Raw genomic sequence first — 13166 nt, 5'->3', positions numbered from 1 at the left:
AATAAGAAAAAGCCTGACGACTTGATCACTGCTTATGGCTGAAAAATGGGGGTGGGGGCTGTAGAACTGCCATCCTGCCTCTGGCGTAGGGTTGCAAACTCTGGACTGGGAAATTCCTGGAGCTTTGGGGGTGGAGCCTGGGAAGGGCAGGGCTTAGGGAGAGGAGGGGCCTCTGCAGGGTATAATGCCATGGAGTTTTCCCTCCAAAGCAGCCATTTTCACAAGGGGATCTCTGTAGTCTGGAGATCAATTTGGCAACCATACTATGGAGCTTTCCTGGAGATCAGCTTTAAAAATTGGGGGTGGGGGTAGACAGAGAAGGAAGCAGTTTGGCTGGCAGGCAATGCAGAAAAACCCTGGGGGGAGTAAAAGAATTTAGGGGCCACTTCTCCACTGAAAACCATCCCCTTCTGAGTAGCTGTTTCCTATTACTATTATTATTTCAGGTATTTATAATGAATTTTCAGCACAAGGACCCTCTCCAAACAGCCAATGAGGATCAAAGCAACAATTAAGCAATAGCTAAAGTGAATTAAAATAACAGCTAACAACTATGCATGGAAAAAACTAACACTTAGCCCCGCCCCAACTCTGCCTTATCAGTTACAGCCGTAGAAGCAGCTTCAAAGTAAAGTTTAAAACACAACAACAAAAAGTTTGGATCACTAGTAATAGCTTCTAAGTGTTTTTTTGTGGGACAGCCTCTGGGAGATTGCATTACAGTAGCCTAATCCAGGTATCACCAGTACATGAGTGATTGTGGCATTTAAATACTTGAGCACAGTCAGTATACCAGCCTTCGCTATTAAAGTACACCAAGGGGCATTCCTGGACACAGTTGTCATCTAGTTATCCAAGGGCTCCACCGGAAATGCTCCCAAACGGCATACTTGGCCAGATCTTCAGGGAAAAGTCAACTCATCCCAAGTAATGTGGTGATATACTCCCTCCAAGTCCAGACCTAACCAAAACCAACAAGTTGTATACCTTGGCTAGATTAGAGTTGGTTCACCTGTATTGTAAATATTGCAAACAGAATTCCTGAAAGGATGGATCTCTAGGTCAATCCATTTGTGTCCTTATTACTTTCTTTATCTGGGTCTGCAGCAGAGATAGTTACGGCAAGAAGGGAAGTGGATTGCGTTGTTTTCCTCTGTGGCCTTTTGATCACCTAGTGTTGTGTCCATGTAATTTCTCTCCTTTTTTCTCTTCTCATTTCCTTTTTCCTTTTATGGGGCCACAAGCAGGTTGTGCAAGCCTGAATCTGAATGCCCCTGAATTAACTAGTCAAAAGATATTTCTAGTTATTAGATGGGGTGCGTGCGTGCATGCCAAACAATAGGAGCCGGCTATCTCCCACAATGCCTTGCTTTCGAACTTTCTAGGATCATCTGCCTTCCTTCAGATGATGTAGAAAAAGAACACCAGAATCAATGGACGTTTTCATTTTCACCAAAGGCAACTCTGATGTTCTTAAACAAGGCATTATTTGCATTTTGTTTGATGGTCTGGTTACTTTGAAAGAGGCAGAATCCCTTTCCCCACCCTTCAAAATGTCCGGTTGTCAGTGCTACTCATCACTCCCCTCATACCCCTCTGCCTACACTACTTCTTTGGGCTATCTGAATTAAGGCAAAAAGAGGCAAGTGAGGAGTGAGGAGGGCTCAACTAGATGACATGTGATACAAGTTGGATTGGAGGTCCCCGGACCCGGCTTGTGTCGTACATAATATTAGGGAACTGATCCTCCCAAAGGCTAAAGGCCTGGATTTGGCTTGCAAGCATGGTGCATGACGGTTGCACCACACTCACAAGGCAAATCCACTTCTGCAGCACTTGGGAACATCAGTTCTCCGATGTTGCATGTGACAGGTCAGGTTAGGGGACCTCCAACCTTACTTGTGTGTCACATGTATCGTTTTGTTGAGCCCCCAGAGACTGATCCTCAGCAGAACTAACAGGATCCCTCTCTTCTACCGTGGAAGGAGGCACCTGGGGGAAGAGAGGAACGTCGACCGCTGCATGAGTCAGAGGGGAGGTCAAGCTGTTCATCATGGGGACACTGACGGCATTTTAAAGGGATGTAGAAATGCTGCGGTAGGCCCACAGCGCAGTGAGCTGAGACACTCTTGCTCCCCACGTGCTTTTTCAAGGGTCAAAAGAGCCATGCTGGGGGAGTGGTGCAGCCATTTCAGCACCTGAAAAGGCATGGGAAGGAACCAGAGCAGCTCAGCCTGCTGTACTGAGGTCCTGCCTTGTGGCATCGTTAAATCACTTTAAAATTGCGATGGTGCCCCTGCGGTGGAAAAGAAGATAGAGTCATGTCTAGTTTGGTCCTGAGCCCAGGCACAGCACTTGACTACTTGGCGCTGGAGAAAATATGTGATATGGGCTCTTACTAATCCATTGCAAGTACTTGTTCTTCCTGTTCATTGTTCAGCTGCCAACTACAGCCCAATACCCCTTTTCAGACTGGCTGCCAACATCAGTTTAATTGTCCCCCTTAACTCTTCCTTGCGAAGCTTTAAACACAAGGCCCTGTTATTAGTGTACAAATATGTATTTAGGGAACATTCCCTGTAAATAGAGTGCAAGGGACACAAGCATCATTTATAGGTTAATCTGAATGACCTTATTAGACCTTTTCTCTCTTTCTAATTTCTCAAATTCTATGCATATAAAATGGCTTTGCTGCTCAGCTACTTCTCTTCACTAATCTGGTTTATGAAATACTGTGAAGAGCTCTGGATTGATAGAACCTCTCTCTTTTTATCATCTTTCATCTCTTTTAGGATTATTTTCTTCATAAAATGATGAACAGCTTTGAGTAAATCCCAAGTCCAACCCTTCATGTCCCCTTTGAAATGTATTACTTCAAAAATTAAATGGCTCAGAGTCAGCACTTGCCGGGGGGGGGGGGGGGCTTATGTCACCAGCACATCCGTTGCATCGTTAGGGCATCAAATGAGGAGAGGGACTTTCCAGCTTACAAGGTTTATACCATACTGACCCCCATTTGCCGTTTAGATAGCCATGTATCTGTAAGCAAGTCTATAAATTGCCTTGGCAACTCACCTCGAATCTTCTTCATCTGGAAGACAAGCTGAGGTGTCTAAATGTCACTACTGGTGTATTAAACACACTAAACACTAAAGAGTTGGAGTCTATATTGTCTGATTAAAAGGCATCTGAAAGAGCTAGATTACAATAGATCTTGTAGGATATGCTCATCCCTTGTCATTGGAACATGTCCCCAATTGAAGATCCCAGACTACTATCTGGTCTGCCTGAATGTCTTTCCTTCAGTAGGTACGACAAGAAGATTTTCTGGTATACCATTCCCTAATATGTTGTGAGCCTGTGGATTAGAGAAAATTGATACCATTGATCATATTCTTCTTGAATGTCCTTGGTTCTTAGAGGCTAGAAATGAGCTGATATTTCCTTTGATTGAAAAGAATCTAGTTTCTGTGGAGACTAATGACTCATGGCTGTTGGGAGCAACAAATAACACTGCAAGTTGAAAAATACTTGATAGTAGCGAGAGCTCATTGGATTGCTAAACCCTTTTATTATTCCAGTTGTGTTTTCTATTCAAGATGATGGTTGAATGAACAGTAAACACAAGTAAGTAAATAAGATCATTAACTTAATTTTCTCCTGGCTCTTAATGTAACTTGTTGACACCTACCAGTTTTCTCCTCTGCTGTCCTTTTAAAAAACCATAAGCACTGGAGGAAGGAAACTCAAGGCCAAACAAGGACGATTTTACCAACCTCCTGAACTTGTACCCCTAGGCCATTCACCACTCAATACTGAAATAATTCACAAAAATTGTTCTGAAGGGGCTGTTTATAAAAGGAATTAGGGTCAATTGTTAATGTCTGTGACACTGTAGATTGCTTTGTTTTGTTCATTGCATAAGTTCTACTGTTCGACTGTTTTGCCAGTTTTGTAATCCAGTTTAGTGGCAGTGTTCTATGTTTCTTACCGTTGCATCGTATGTATTATGTTGGTTTTAGTGTACTGGTCCCTAGCCTGGTAATGCATTTTACACTGTTTTTAATATGTATGATATGGCCCATTTGTTTCTGGGCACAATTTAAAGTGCTGGTTCTTACCTTTAAAGCCCCAAATGGCTTTATTTGAGGGACCACCTGCTCCCATATTGTCCAGCCTGCTAGTTAAGAGCTGCCTCCCAAGCCCTGCTCTCTGTGGCAACCACAGGTGGCAACCACAGACAGAGCTTTTTCAGTAGCAGTACCTCATTTGTGGAATGCCCTTTCCCTCGAGTCTTGCCTGGTGCTTCTGTTGCTTTCTTTTAGTCACCAGGCCAAAACTGTTCCATTCACCCAGGCTTTTCATTCAGAGGTTGGTTTTTTTAACACCATTTTAGTCTGGGAATTGCCATTTCAAGCCATCAGTGGTCTATTTTTATGGAATATGTTTTTAATACTGGGCTGGGTTTTTAATGCTGGAACTTAATTAATATTTAATATTTTGTTTTTATTTTTATTTTGTCAGCTGCCTCAGATTCCTGAAGAAGCAGCCTAAATAAACTGTCTAAATAAATGCACACATTTGCCATGAGCATCAGTGAGAAAGGCAGACTACAAATGAAGCAGATGAAATAAAATGGCACTTATCACTTCCAGTGCCCCACGTATTCTTCCCCCATCTCACCTGCCATTTGCAGGGCAGTCACATCCTTCTCATTAGAGTAGGCACGTAAGCCATCGGCTGTTGCTGCCCACTGCAACCAGTGACCGCTAACTATAGGGCGAGGCAGTTTGGGTCACTGCTTTTGCCTGCCCAGGAAGGTGGCCAAAGAGCAAGTGGCCAAAGAGACCTTGATACCCACCCTGGCACAGGAGCCAAGAGGTGGCGGATAAAGTTGCTACTCTGGGGTAGAATTTCTTGGTAGCTAGGAAGAGCGAGGGAGAGAGTACATACGGAGGACGAAATGGCTGCTGCTGCTGCTTTCTGGCTGGCATGATCTTTGGCTGCTGCTATTGTAATTGATGTTTGTTTTTATAAGCTATTTGACTCTGTTGTTTATGTCAGTCTGTGGAAGACAGGATACATTGAAGCTGGCTCTAAACCCTTGCAGCAAGAAATCCAGGCTCTTGAGTAAATGGGTTTTATTTAGATATCTTGGCTTCGCCATACATACGTCCATAGGATACACAGAAGCAACCTAAAGGCGTCTGGCTGTACACAGGCTCCTTGTTAAGAATGACGCATTGGGTACAGGATACACTATAATTACTCCTCTACATGTTCCCCTCCCTCTTAGCCCGTCCAGCAGAACATGATCAGTAGTGGGACGGATGGAGCTGTCCCAAGGCTGCTGTGGCGAGCCATCCGAGATAAGGGCTCTGCCATCCTGGAATCTGGAAAGCATCAAGGGAACAGGTGCACAAGGCTATTGCAACATACTATCCAAAACTGTGTAACAGTATGGAGGGACTGTGGGCAACGGACCAGACAGTTTATTACTTTTAGGTATAGTTTGGTCTCGACTATGTTGGGCCTAGCTAGTTTTTAAAGCCAAGTGTGCAGGATATAAAAAATGTGAAAAGGTACTGCATCCATACATATTCAAACCCAGCTCACAGTCAAAATACTCACTGTTCCTCCCCTGCATGGATGGAAATTTATTCTATTGTAAACCATTTTAGTAGGGACTTGTCTATTTTGATTCTTTGTGCAGCACTTAGTAGAATTTTGAATGCAGAATATTGGATTTAATAACAGAAATATCATCATCATCATCAACAATAAAGTTGGTTCCTGAAGAAATGCCTGCATGCAAAAAGGGATTACCTCAAAGCACATTTTGATAATAAAAAATAAACAGCTTCATTTTAACCATGTACTGTGAGAAAGCACACTGAAACTGAATATAGTGTTTTTAGCTTTCTACAGCATAAACTGAATGCTGCTTCCTGCCCCAAGCATTAGAGAGACAGAATATTTAGAGTTCAGGGCAAATGATGCCTTCTTTCTGGCCCTAATTACTCACCTGCTAACACCACTGAAAAAATCTCATGCTTTTCCAAAGTCCCCAATTAAACTGTAGTGCTACTAGTACTGATGAATGTATTCCAGAATTTCAGCGGTAGTAGTTACTGCCTAAATAATATTAAATCAGATACACTTTACATTCCAGTTAGGTGTAATGGTTAAGAGTGGTAGGATTCTAATCTGGAGAGCTGGGTTTGATTCCCCACTCCTCCCGTTGAAGCCAGCTGGGTGGCCTTGGGTCAGTCACAGCTTCTAGGAGCTCTCTCAGCCCCACCCACCTCACAGCTGATTGTTGTGGGGATAATAATGACATACTTTGTAAACTGCTCTGAGTGGGTGTTAAGTTGTCCTGAAGGGTGGTATATAAATCAAATGTTGTTGTTAACTTTCATTGAAAGGGATCTTAGTTGGCTAAGCTCGACTCTAGATATGGAATTAATTTGTTTTATTAACGAATTGTTTATTTATTTGTTTTGATCATTTATTTGAGTATTTGTCTTGGACACCAAGGACTCGTGGCAAAAGGGGAAATTCCCACCCCATCCCACCCATCCCGCTGGCTGCATATTTGGTCCTTTCCTTCCAGCTTCCCTCTGCTGCACTTGCTCTGTTCCCCCTCAACAACTTTGCCTTATAATGCTGGTGGCCAGTAACACAATAATGTTGGGTGGAATTTTGTGTTGCTACACTAACTGCAAATGCTGCTCCATTTTATACAGCGACTGCATTTTTTCCCAGATGTCTGCATATGAACAGGCTTTGCTCTTTAATTTGGGGGGAGTCCCCCTACAACATTATATTTAAGCAGAGCTTTTTTTGTTAAAAATAGGTGCCGGTGCTCATATCCACCAGTTTCCCTCTCCCTCTGCAGAAGGAGAGTCGACTAACCCACAGGAACAACAATTCAGAGGGCTCAGTAAGCTGCAGCAGAAGAGGGGGATCACTGTGGCCCCTCTTTAAAAAAGGATGCTTAATTGTTCTTAATGGTGTGGTTGGATACAGACCATTATCTGGTAATCCTCGCAGCAACCCTTTAAAGTAGATCAGTATCATTATCTCTGGGGTACGAACAGTGGTCTGAGATCAAAAACCTGTGGCTTGCCTAAGATACCTGTGAGTTCAAAGCAGTGGTGAGAGTAGATCTGGGACATTCTGATCTTATTTCGACTCACCTTTCCAAACGTTCACTAAACTCTTATATTATTGATTTGCTAGCCCTGGAAAAGGGTGTTGGTACTGAGTACCAGTGAGCGCTGACACAAAAAAGCCCTATAGTAGGTTGTTATGCAACCCTGGAGCTCCCCTTAAGTTTCCAGAGCCCTAAAATGTAGCTGGGACTGATTCTTTGACCTGCATAGTAGCCAGCCCTTGGCATCCAGGTATAAAATCCAGATTTGAATTTTACAGGGAAGACTTTATGTTGGTCAAGAATTACCCTGAACAAAAAAATTTGAGTGTACTGTCATCAAGGAATAGATTTCCCAACCTCCAGGTAGGGCCTGGGGATGTCATGGAATCACAACTGATCTCCAGACTACATAGAGCAGGTTCCCTGGAGAAAATGGCTGCTTTGCAAGGTGGATTTGATGGCATTATACCTTGCTGATCTCCCTCTCCTCCCCAAATCCCTTCAGAAATTTCCCAACCCAAAGTTGGCAACCCTATCAAGGAAACAAAACTTCTCTCCAAGGTTTCAGAATATAGGGGAACACATACAGATATCCATTCATAAAAACCTATATGGAATTTCTATATTGTTTTCTCTATAATTTTCATATTAATATCCATCTCTGCCCTCATTTTAGAAAAGTTGAATACCGAGAGATCACACAGTATATTTCTAATTTCAGTCTTTGTGTCTGTAAAGCACTTCACAATCACATGAAATAATAATTTCAGCCAACCAGATAATAGAAATTGCAGTAAAAGCTGTGTTATCCAGCACCCAGTTCACCCCCATGCCAGGCTGCAGCCTGCTCTGGAACAAGAGCAGACAGATAAGTAGCAGGCTTCCAGCCCTGGCGCTGCTGCCAAGTTATATTATCATCATTTTATCAATAGCTCCTCTTATATGATGTGTTTACCTAATCCCATCTGCTACTACAGTTAAGATCATAGCATAGAAGACGGGAAACGAACAAGGGACCTTCTACTGAGGCACCGCTCTCTGTGTGCCCACCTTCCGAGACAAAGTGGAAAGTGATCAGAGACAGTCCCATCTCTGGAATGTCACCTCAGCTCGGGAATTCCCTCCCCACAACATACCTCTTGTGCTTTGGAAAGGTCTTTAAACTCTTCAGAAAATACCAAAGAATAAACTAGGCAAGGCAGATGACCTTGGAGATGTCATATAGGGCGGGATAGCAATCCTGAATGGTGGGTAAGAACTTATGAAATGCTCTTTTTTGCCTACGAAACCTCAAATGCCAACCATGGTAAAACAATTTAGGGCAATTGGGAAGACCATGAAGATGGGTCTGCAAGCGGAAGGCAGGCAACAACACTAGACATGTGGGCAAAGGGGGCAGAAGGAAGAAGTGTGGGTGGTGTACAAGCAGCTGGGGGAGGAACTGGGCAGGTGGATGTATGAAAAGAAAGGGAAAGCAGTAAGACTGGGCAAATAGGAGAGAGGAAATGCAATAGGGGAGGAAGCAGTGGCCAGAAGCCATGGTGAGGTTTCCCCTCCACATACAGTCCTTGGAGGCCCTCCTCTTTTACTCTACCTATTTTCTGCCGCTCCTTCTCTATCTTTCCCCTCTTGTCATCCTTTCACTTTCTCATCAGGTGAACAATGAAATACCCATCATTGATATGACATGACCTTCCTTTCATGTTAAAAAATCTGGGATATTTGGCTGTTGTCACATTTAAAATGCAAAACAACATAGTTAATACAATTAAAACTACAGAATAAATTAAACATATAATGAAGTTGAAACTAGAAACTAACCATATGATAGGATTCAGTCCTTGCTGCTGGTAAGAATCGAAGTCATCCCGTAGAATAACGCTGTCACTGTGCATTTCAGCTGAAAAAGAAACAAGGAAAAGAATTCCTATCATATGCAGGCATACAATTTTTTTCTTCCCTTCCTCACTGCCATCCTTAAACACAGAAAAAGACCCCACTTCCATTTATTTATATCTCATAAAGGTCCATTTCTTCCGGTACATGTTTTTCAACCTCAGCTTCTTTTCAACATTGGGAAAACTAAGAGGTATATGCAATCAGGAATTTGTTAATCAGGAGATGACCCCAAATATGGTCATTTGTATATAAAGCAAAAATTTGAATCAAAATTATTTTTGGCATTTGAAAATGGTCAAAAAGTTTCGAATCTGACAGTTAAATGGCTAAATGGTTTCAGTTTCTGAGGCAGCAAAGCAAGGAGGTGAGATTCTCAACAAATATCATGGGGATCTCATCCAAACATAATAGTTCTCTGATCTTATCAAGAGGATTACCCCAAATGGTGTTTCTGTGCATGGACTTTCTACTTTCTATCAATCAATGTACTATCTCGCTGGCTTTGGGAAGGCTTTCAGGTTATATAGAAACATGGTTCCTGCGTCTGTATGAGATATCTAATTTTCTGAGGATCTGCCTGTAAGGCATGGGCAAAGATTTAGCTTGCAAACACTGGTGGGCAGACCAAGGGGAAGACAGAGGCAAAGGCTTAAAATTTGCCTCTGGTTTTTCCAGTAGACAGGTGGCCTGATGAGCAGAATGAGGGGATAGAGGCAGAGGCTCAAATGGAGGGGGGGGGGAATATTGAGGCTACAGCTTCTCCCCCCCCCCCCCGCCATGTTAGACCCTGCCTACTTTCAAGGGGACAGAGGTAAATACTGCCTGCTAGCAGGCAGGCAGGGCTGCAGAAACTGGGGGGAAATAAGAGGCAAAGACCAGCTGTGATGTAAATTGGGATGAGTAGGGAGAAGTACTCCCATTCTTCATGCACTCAATTATTAATTTAAAGACAACCCCCAGCCCTGTTTGAGGATCTTGGGAAAAGAGAGCAAAACTTATACACGTCTAGTTAAACTCCTTTTGATATAAGCAATTATAATTGCCTATAGAATGTAGACATTTTCTTTATATGCTTGAAATATGGGATTGATTTCAATGGGCTTACACTGGTGGTGTAACTCTTCTTAGGACTGCACTGTAAGTATTTCAAGAACAAGAGCAGACTGGGAAATATTATGAGCTTCAGTCCAGTCAAGGATTAATCTAGAAATACGTGAACATCTCCCTTTTTCTTAGAGCTTGTTTTACTCTCCTGAGGACAAGAGGCATGAGGGGTTCTACATTTAGGATGTAAGAATTTGACATACATCAGCAAATGGCCGCGGGAGACCAGTGATCACACTAAATATATTCAATTATCTTTGAAGTCTGACATCTGAGTTCTCTTCAAGTAATGATTTCAATATTATAACAAGGCACAAAATTTAGATTTAGTAAGATAAAATGCCAAGTGTAATAAACAAAACAAGATAGTAATTCTACTGACATACCTAAAAGAGGATGCAAAGGAGCTTCTGTTGGAGCTACAAGAAATGAAATAGGTTTGAATGAGGCAGAAAGTAAATGTATATTAACATTTTTATTTATGCATTTTTCCACACATGCAAAACAAATACTTCAGTTATTTCATTTTTTTTAGAGGACACATAGATACATATTGGCAATGGCAACACAGATGAAAACTCTGGATGAATAGAAAAGTTGTCTGTTACGAGCACATAAACAATGCACGGGATTCCGAAAAAGAAGAGATGGCTCCTGGTGTTGCTTATGTTTTATTTTATTTTATACCCCCGTCTGCTTCTACCTGCTGGAAAAGTGTGTGTGTGGGTGTGGGGGAGGGGAACGTAGGTTTTAGACTTACCCAATTTCAACATTTCAAGGCGAATACCCAGGGCTTTTTTTCAGCTGGAACGTGGTGGAATGGAGTTCCGAAACCTCTTGAAAATGGTCACATGGCTGGTGGCCCCACCCCCTGATCTCCAGACAGAGGGGAGTTGAGATTGCTCTCTGTGCAATCTAAACTCCCCTCTGTCTGGAGATCAGGGGACGGGGCCACCAGCCATGTGACCATTTTCTCCGAGGGCAACCCACTGAGTTTCACCACCTCTTTTCCCAGAAAAAAAGCCCTGTGAATACCTGACACCTTTGGAGAGAGAGGAAAAACCTGGGCATTCAAGCCATAGGGATGCCCTCTCAAGCTCCATTCTCCCCTCTCCTAAATTTACCTGTTGTGCAAGGCTAAGGAGAAAGGAGAAGATTTCTCCATTGAAAAGGCTGTCTCTCTTCAGCCAAAAGTAGGCACAGGCTGGTTACAAACAAGTCCAGCCATCTGTGTATGAAGTAATGCCCCCTCACCTTTAAAGACCACTCACCTTTAAAAAAAATTGTTTGTTTATTTAGAGACCACCTTTCTCACTGAGATCCAAGACTGATTACAAATTGCAAGTGAGTACGATATAATCGATAGCAAGGACATTCAATGAAAACAGATACAACAGGGTAGTGTAGCAGCAAGTTTGAAAACTAGCATAAAGTTGAATGCAGAGATGAAACCTTTCTTAATTAAGGCACAATTAATTAACATGCCATCTTTAGCAACACTGAACTACCCAATAGGAGGGTATCTGCATCAACAGTCAATACCCAATAGCCTAGGTTACACTCCCTGTCTTTCCAAGGTGTCTCTGAGCTATATCATATGACACCGCCCTATAACCTGAGTGCCTTCTCAGTTTGAAGAGGCCGGCACCCATCCAGCGGCTAGAGATGGAGGGATGCTTTCAGCTGCATTGAACAGGGCAGGGCAGAACTAGCAAGCTTCCTGATTGGCTCCCTGTGCTTTCTCTTCTCCACTAGCCGAGCCCCTTCTCAGTTTGAAACCCACCCCCACGTCGCTATGCTGAACACCCCTTTGTCTGAGGTGTGTTTTTAATTCTAGCTCAATCGGAAAGTGTGACTTTTAATTGCCTCTAGAACGGGGAGGCTTTGTCCTACTTGCCCGAGAGCTGGGATAGAAGACCACATGCGTTAAGAGGTACACTCCGGTGAACTTCATTCCATATGACTGGCAGACAAAGAGTTATAGGTGGGAATGTGTTTCTGATGAAACCAGCGTAAGTCATCCCAATACAATAATGATTCAGCCACAAGGAGGCTTCCCATTTACCCACCCAGAACAGGGAATTAATTACCAGTCCCTAGTCCCAGTTTCCTGCCCCTGAGGAATTGAGGAGTGATAGAAAAAATGGCCTCCACATAGTGATGTTCTAGGAATTTCCCCTAATCTCTATGGTAAACCATCACATCTTTTCCCCAACTGTACCCTTCCCAGGCACAACGCCTCAATCTCCCAGCATTGCAGAGGCAGAGTTGGAACCCTAATTTGAACAAGATTTTTAATGAACAAAACAAGGTGAACCCAATCAAAATGTTCTTCATGCCTTTAGTGTGGAAGAGCCTCAAGGCTTCCACTTGGGCCATCCACTGATATAATAGGAGGTGAGGCACCTCCAATCACCTACCTATACAGAAATATATTGATGATCCTGAAGCGATTTTTGTTCTGTTGGGACTTGGAAGAACTTTCACCAGCATTTTTTTAAAGTTAGGATTAATTACAATAAAATTTATTTTGGAAGCAGTAAAAGAATAGCTTTATGTATATGAGCAAGATTCGGGTCCAGTAGCACCTTAAAGACCAACGAGATTTCCTAATTGCTCTTTAAAGTGCTACTGGATCTGAATCTTGCTCTTCCACATACTAATACGGCTACCCACCTGAAACTATCTGGATCTATATGAGTTACTAATTACATTCTGATTTTTAAATAAATTATTTGTAAGGTTAAGCAAGTACTAAATGCCTACAAAAACCAGTTCTGAATTTCTTGATCATAAAATCTTAATGTTGAGGTCCCATCATTTCCCAAAATTCAAGATTCAAAAAAGATTCACCTCAGGTAGCTTTTTAACTAATTTTACACTCTGATCTTTCATCTAAATGTGAGAAATTATACAAAAAATGTGAAGTTACCATTAAACGAGTGATGAGCATACTTTCATATCCTCCAGAACAATTTCTTTATTACATTTTATTGCAATAGGGTAC

At 42.5% G+C, this 13166-nt stretch overlaps 1 protein-coding gene across 1 annotated transcript in view; it reads right to left on the bottom strand.

Annotated features, from left to right (window-relative positions):
• The window catches only part of RELN (reelin), a 534786-nt gene that overhangs the window by 288417 nt on the left and 233203 nt on the right, over positions 1-13166 (bottom strand). Inside the window, exons 5-6 of the mRNA XM_054988081.1 lie at positions 10546-10578; positions 8978-9056 (exon numbers count right to left, since the gene is read on the bottom strand). Coding sequence (XP_054844056.1) covers positions 8978-9056; positions 10546-10578 — 112 coding nt within the window. The remainder of the gene's footprint in view (positions 1-8977; positions 9057-10545; positions 10579-13166) is intronic.

Source organism: Eublepharis macularius, chromosome 9 (assembly GCF_028583425.1).
Source record: "Eublepharis macularius isolate TG4126 chromosome 9, MPM_Emac_v1.0, whole genome shotgun sequence".
Classification (NCBI taxonomy): domain Eukaryota; kingdom Metazoa; phylum Chordata; class Lepidosauria; order Squamata; family Eublepharidae; genus Eublepharis; species Eublepharis macularius.
Note: the sequence above shows the minus strand (reverse complement) of the source record. Positions and strands in the feature narration are given on the sequence as shown.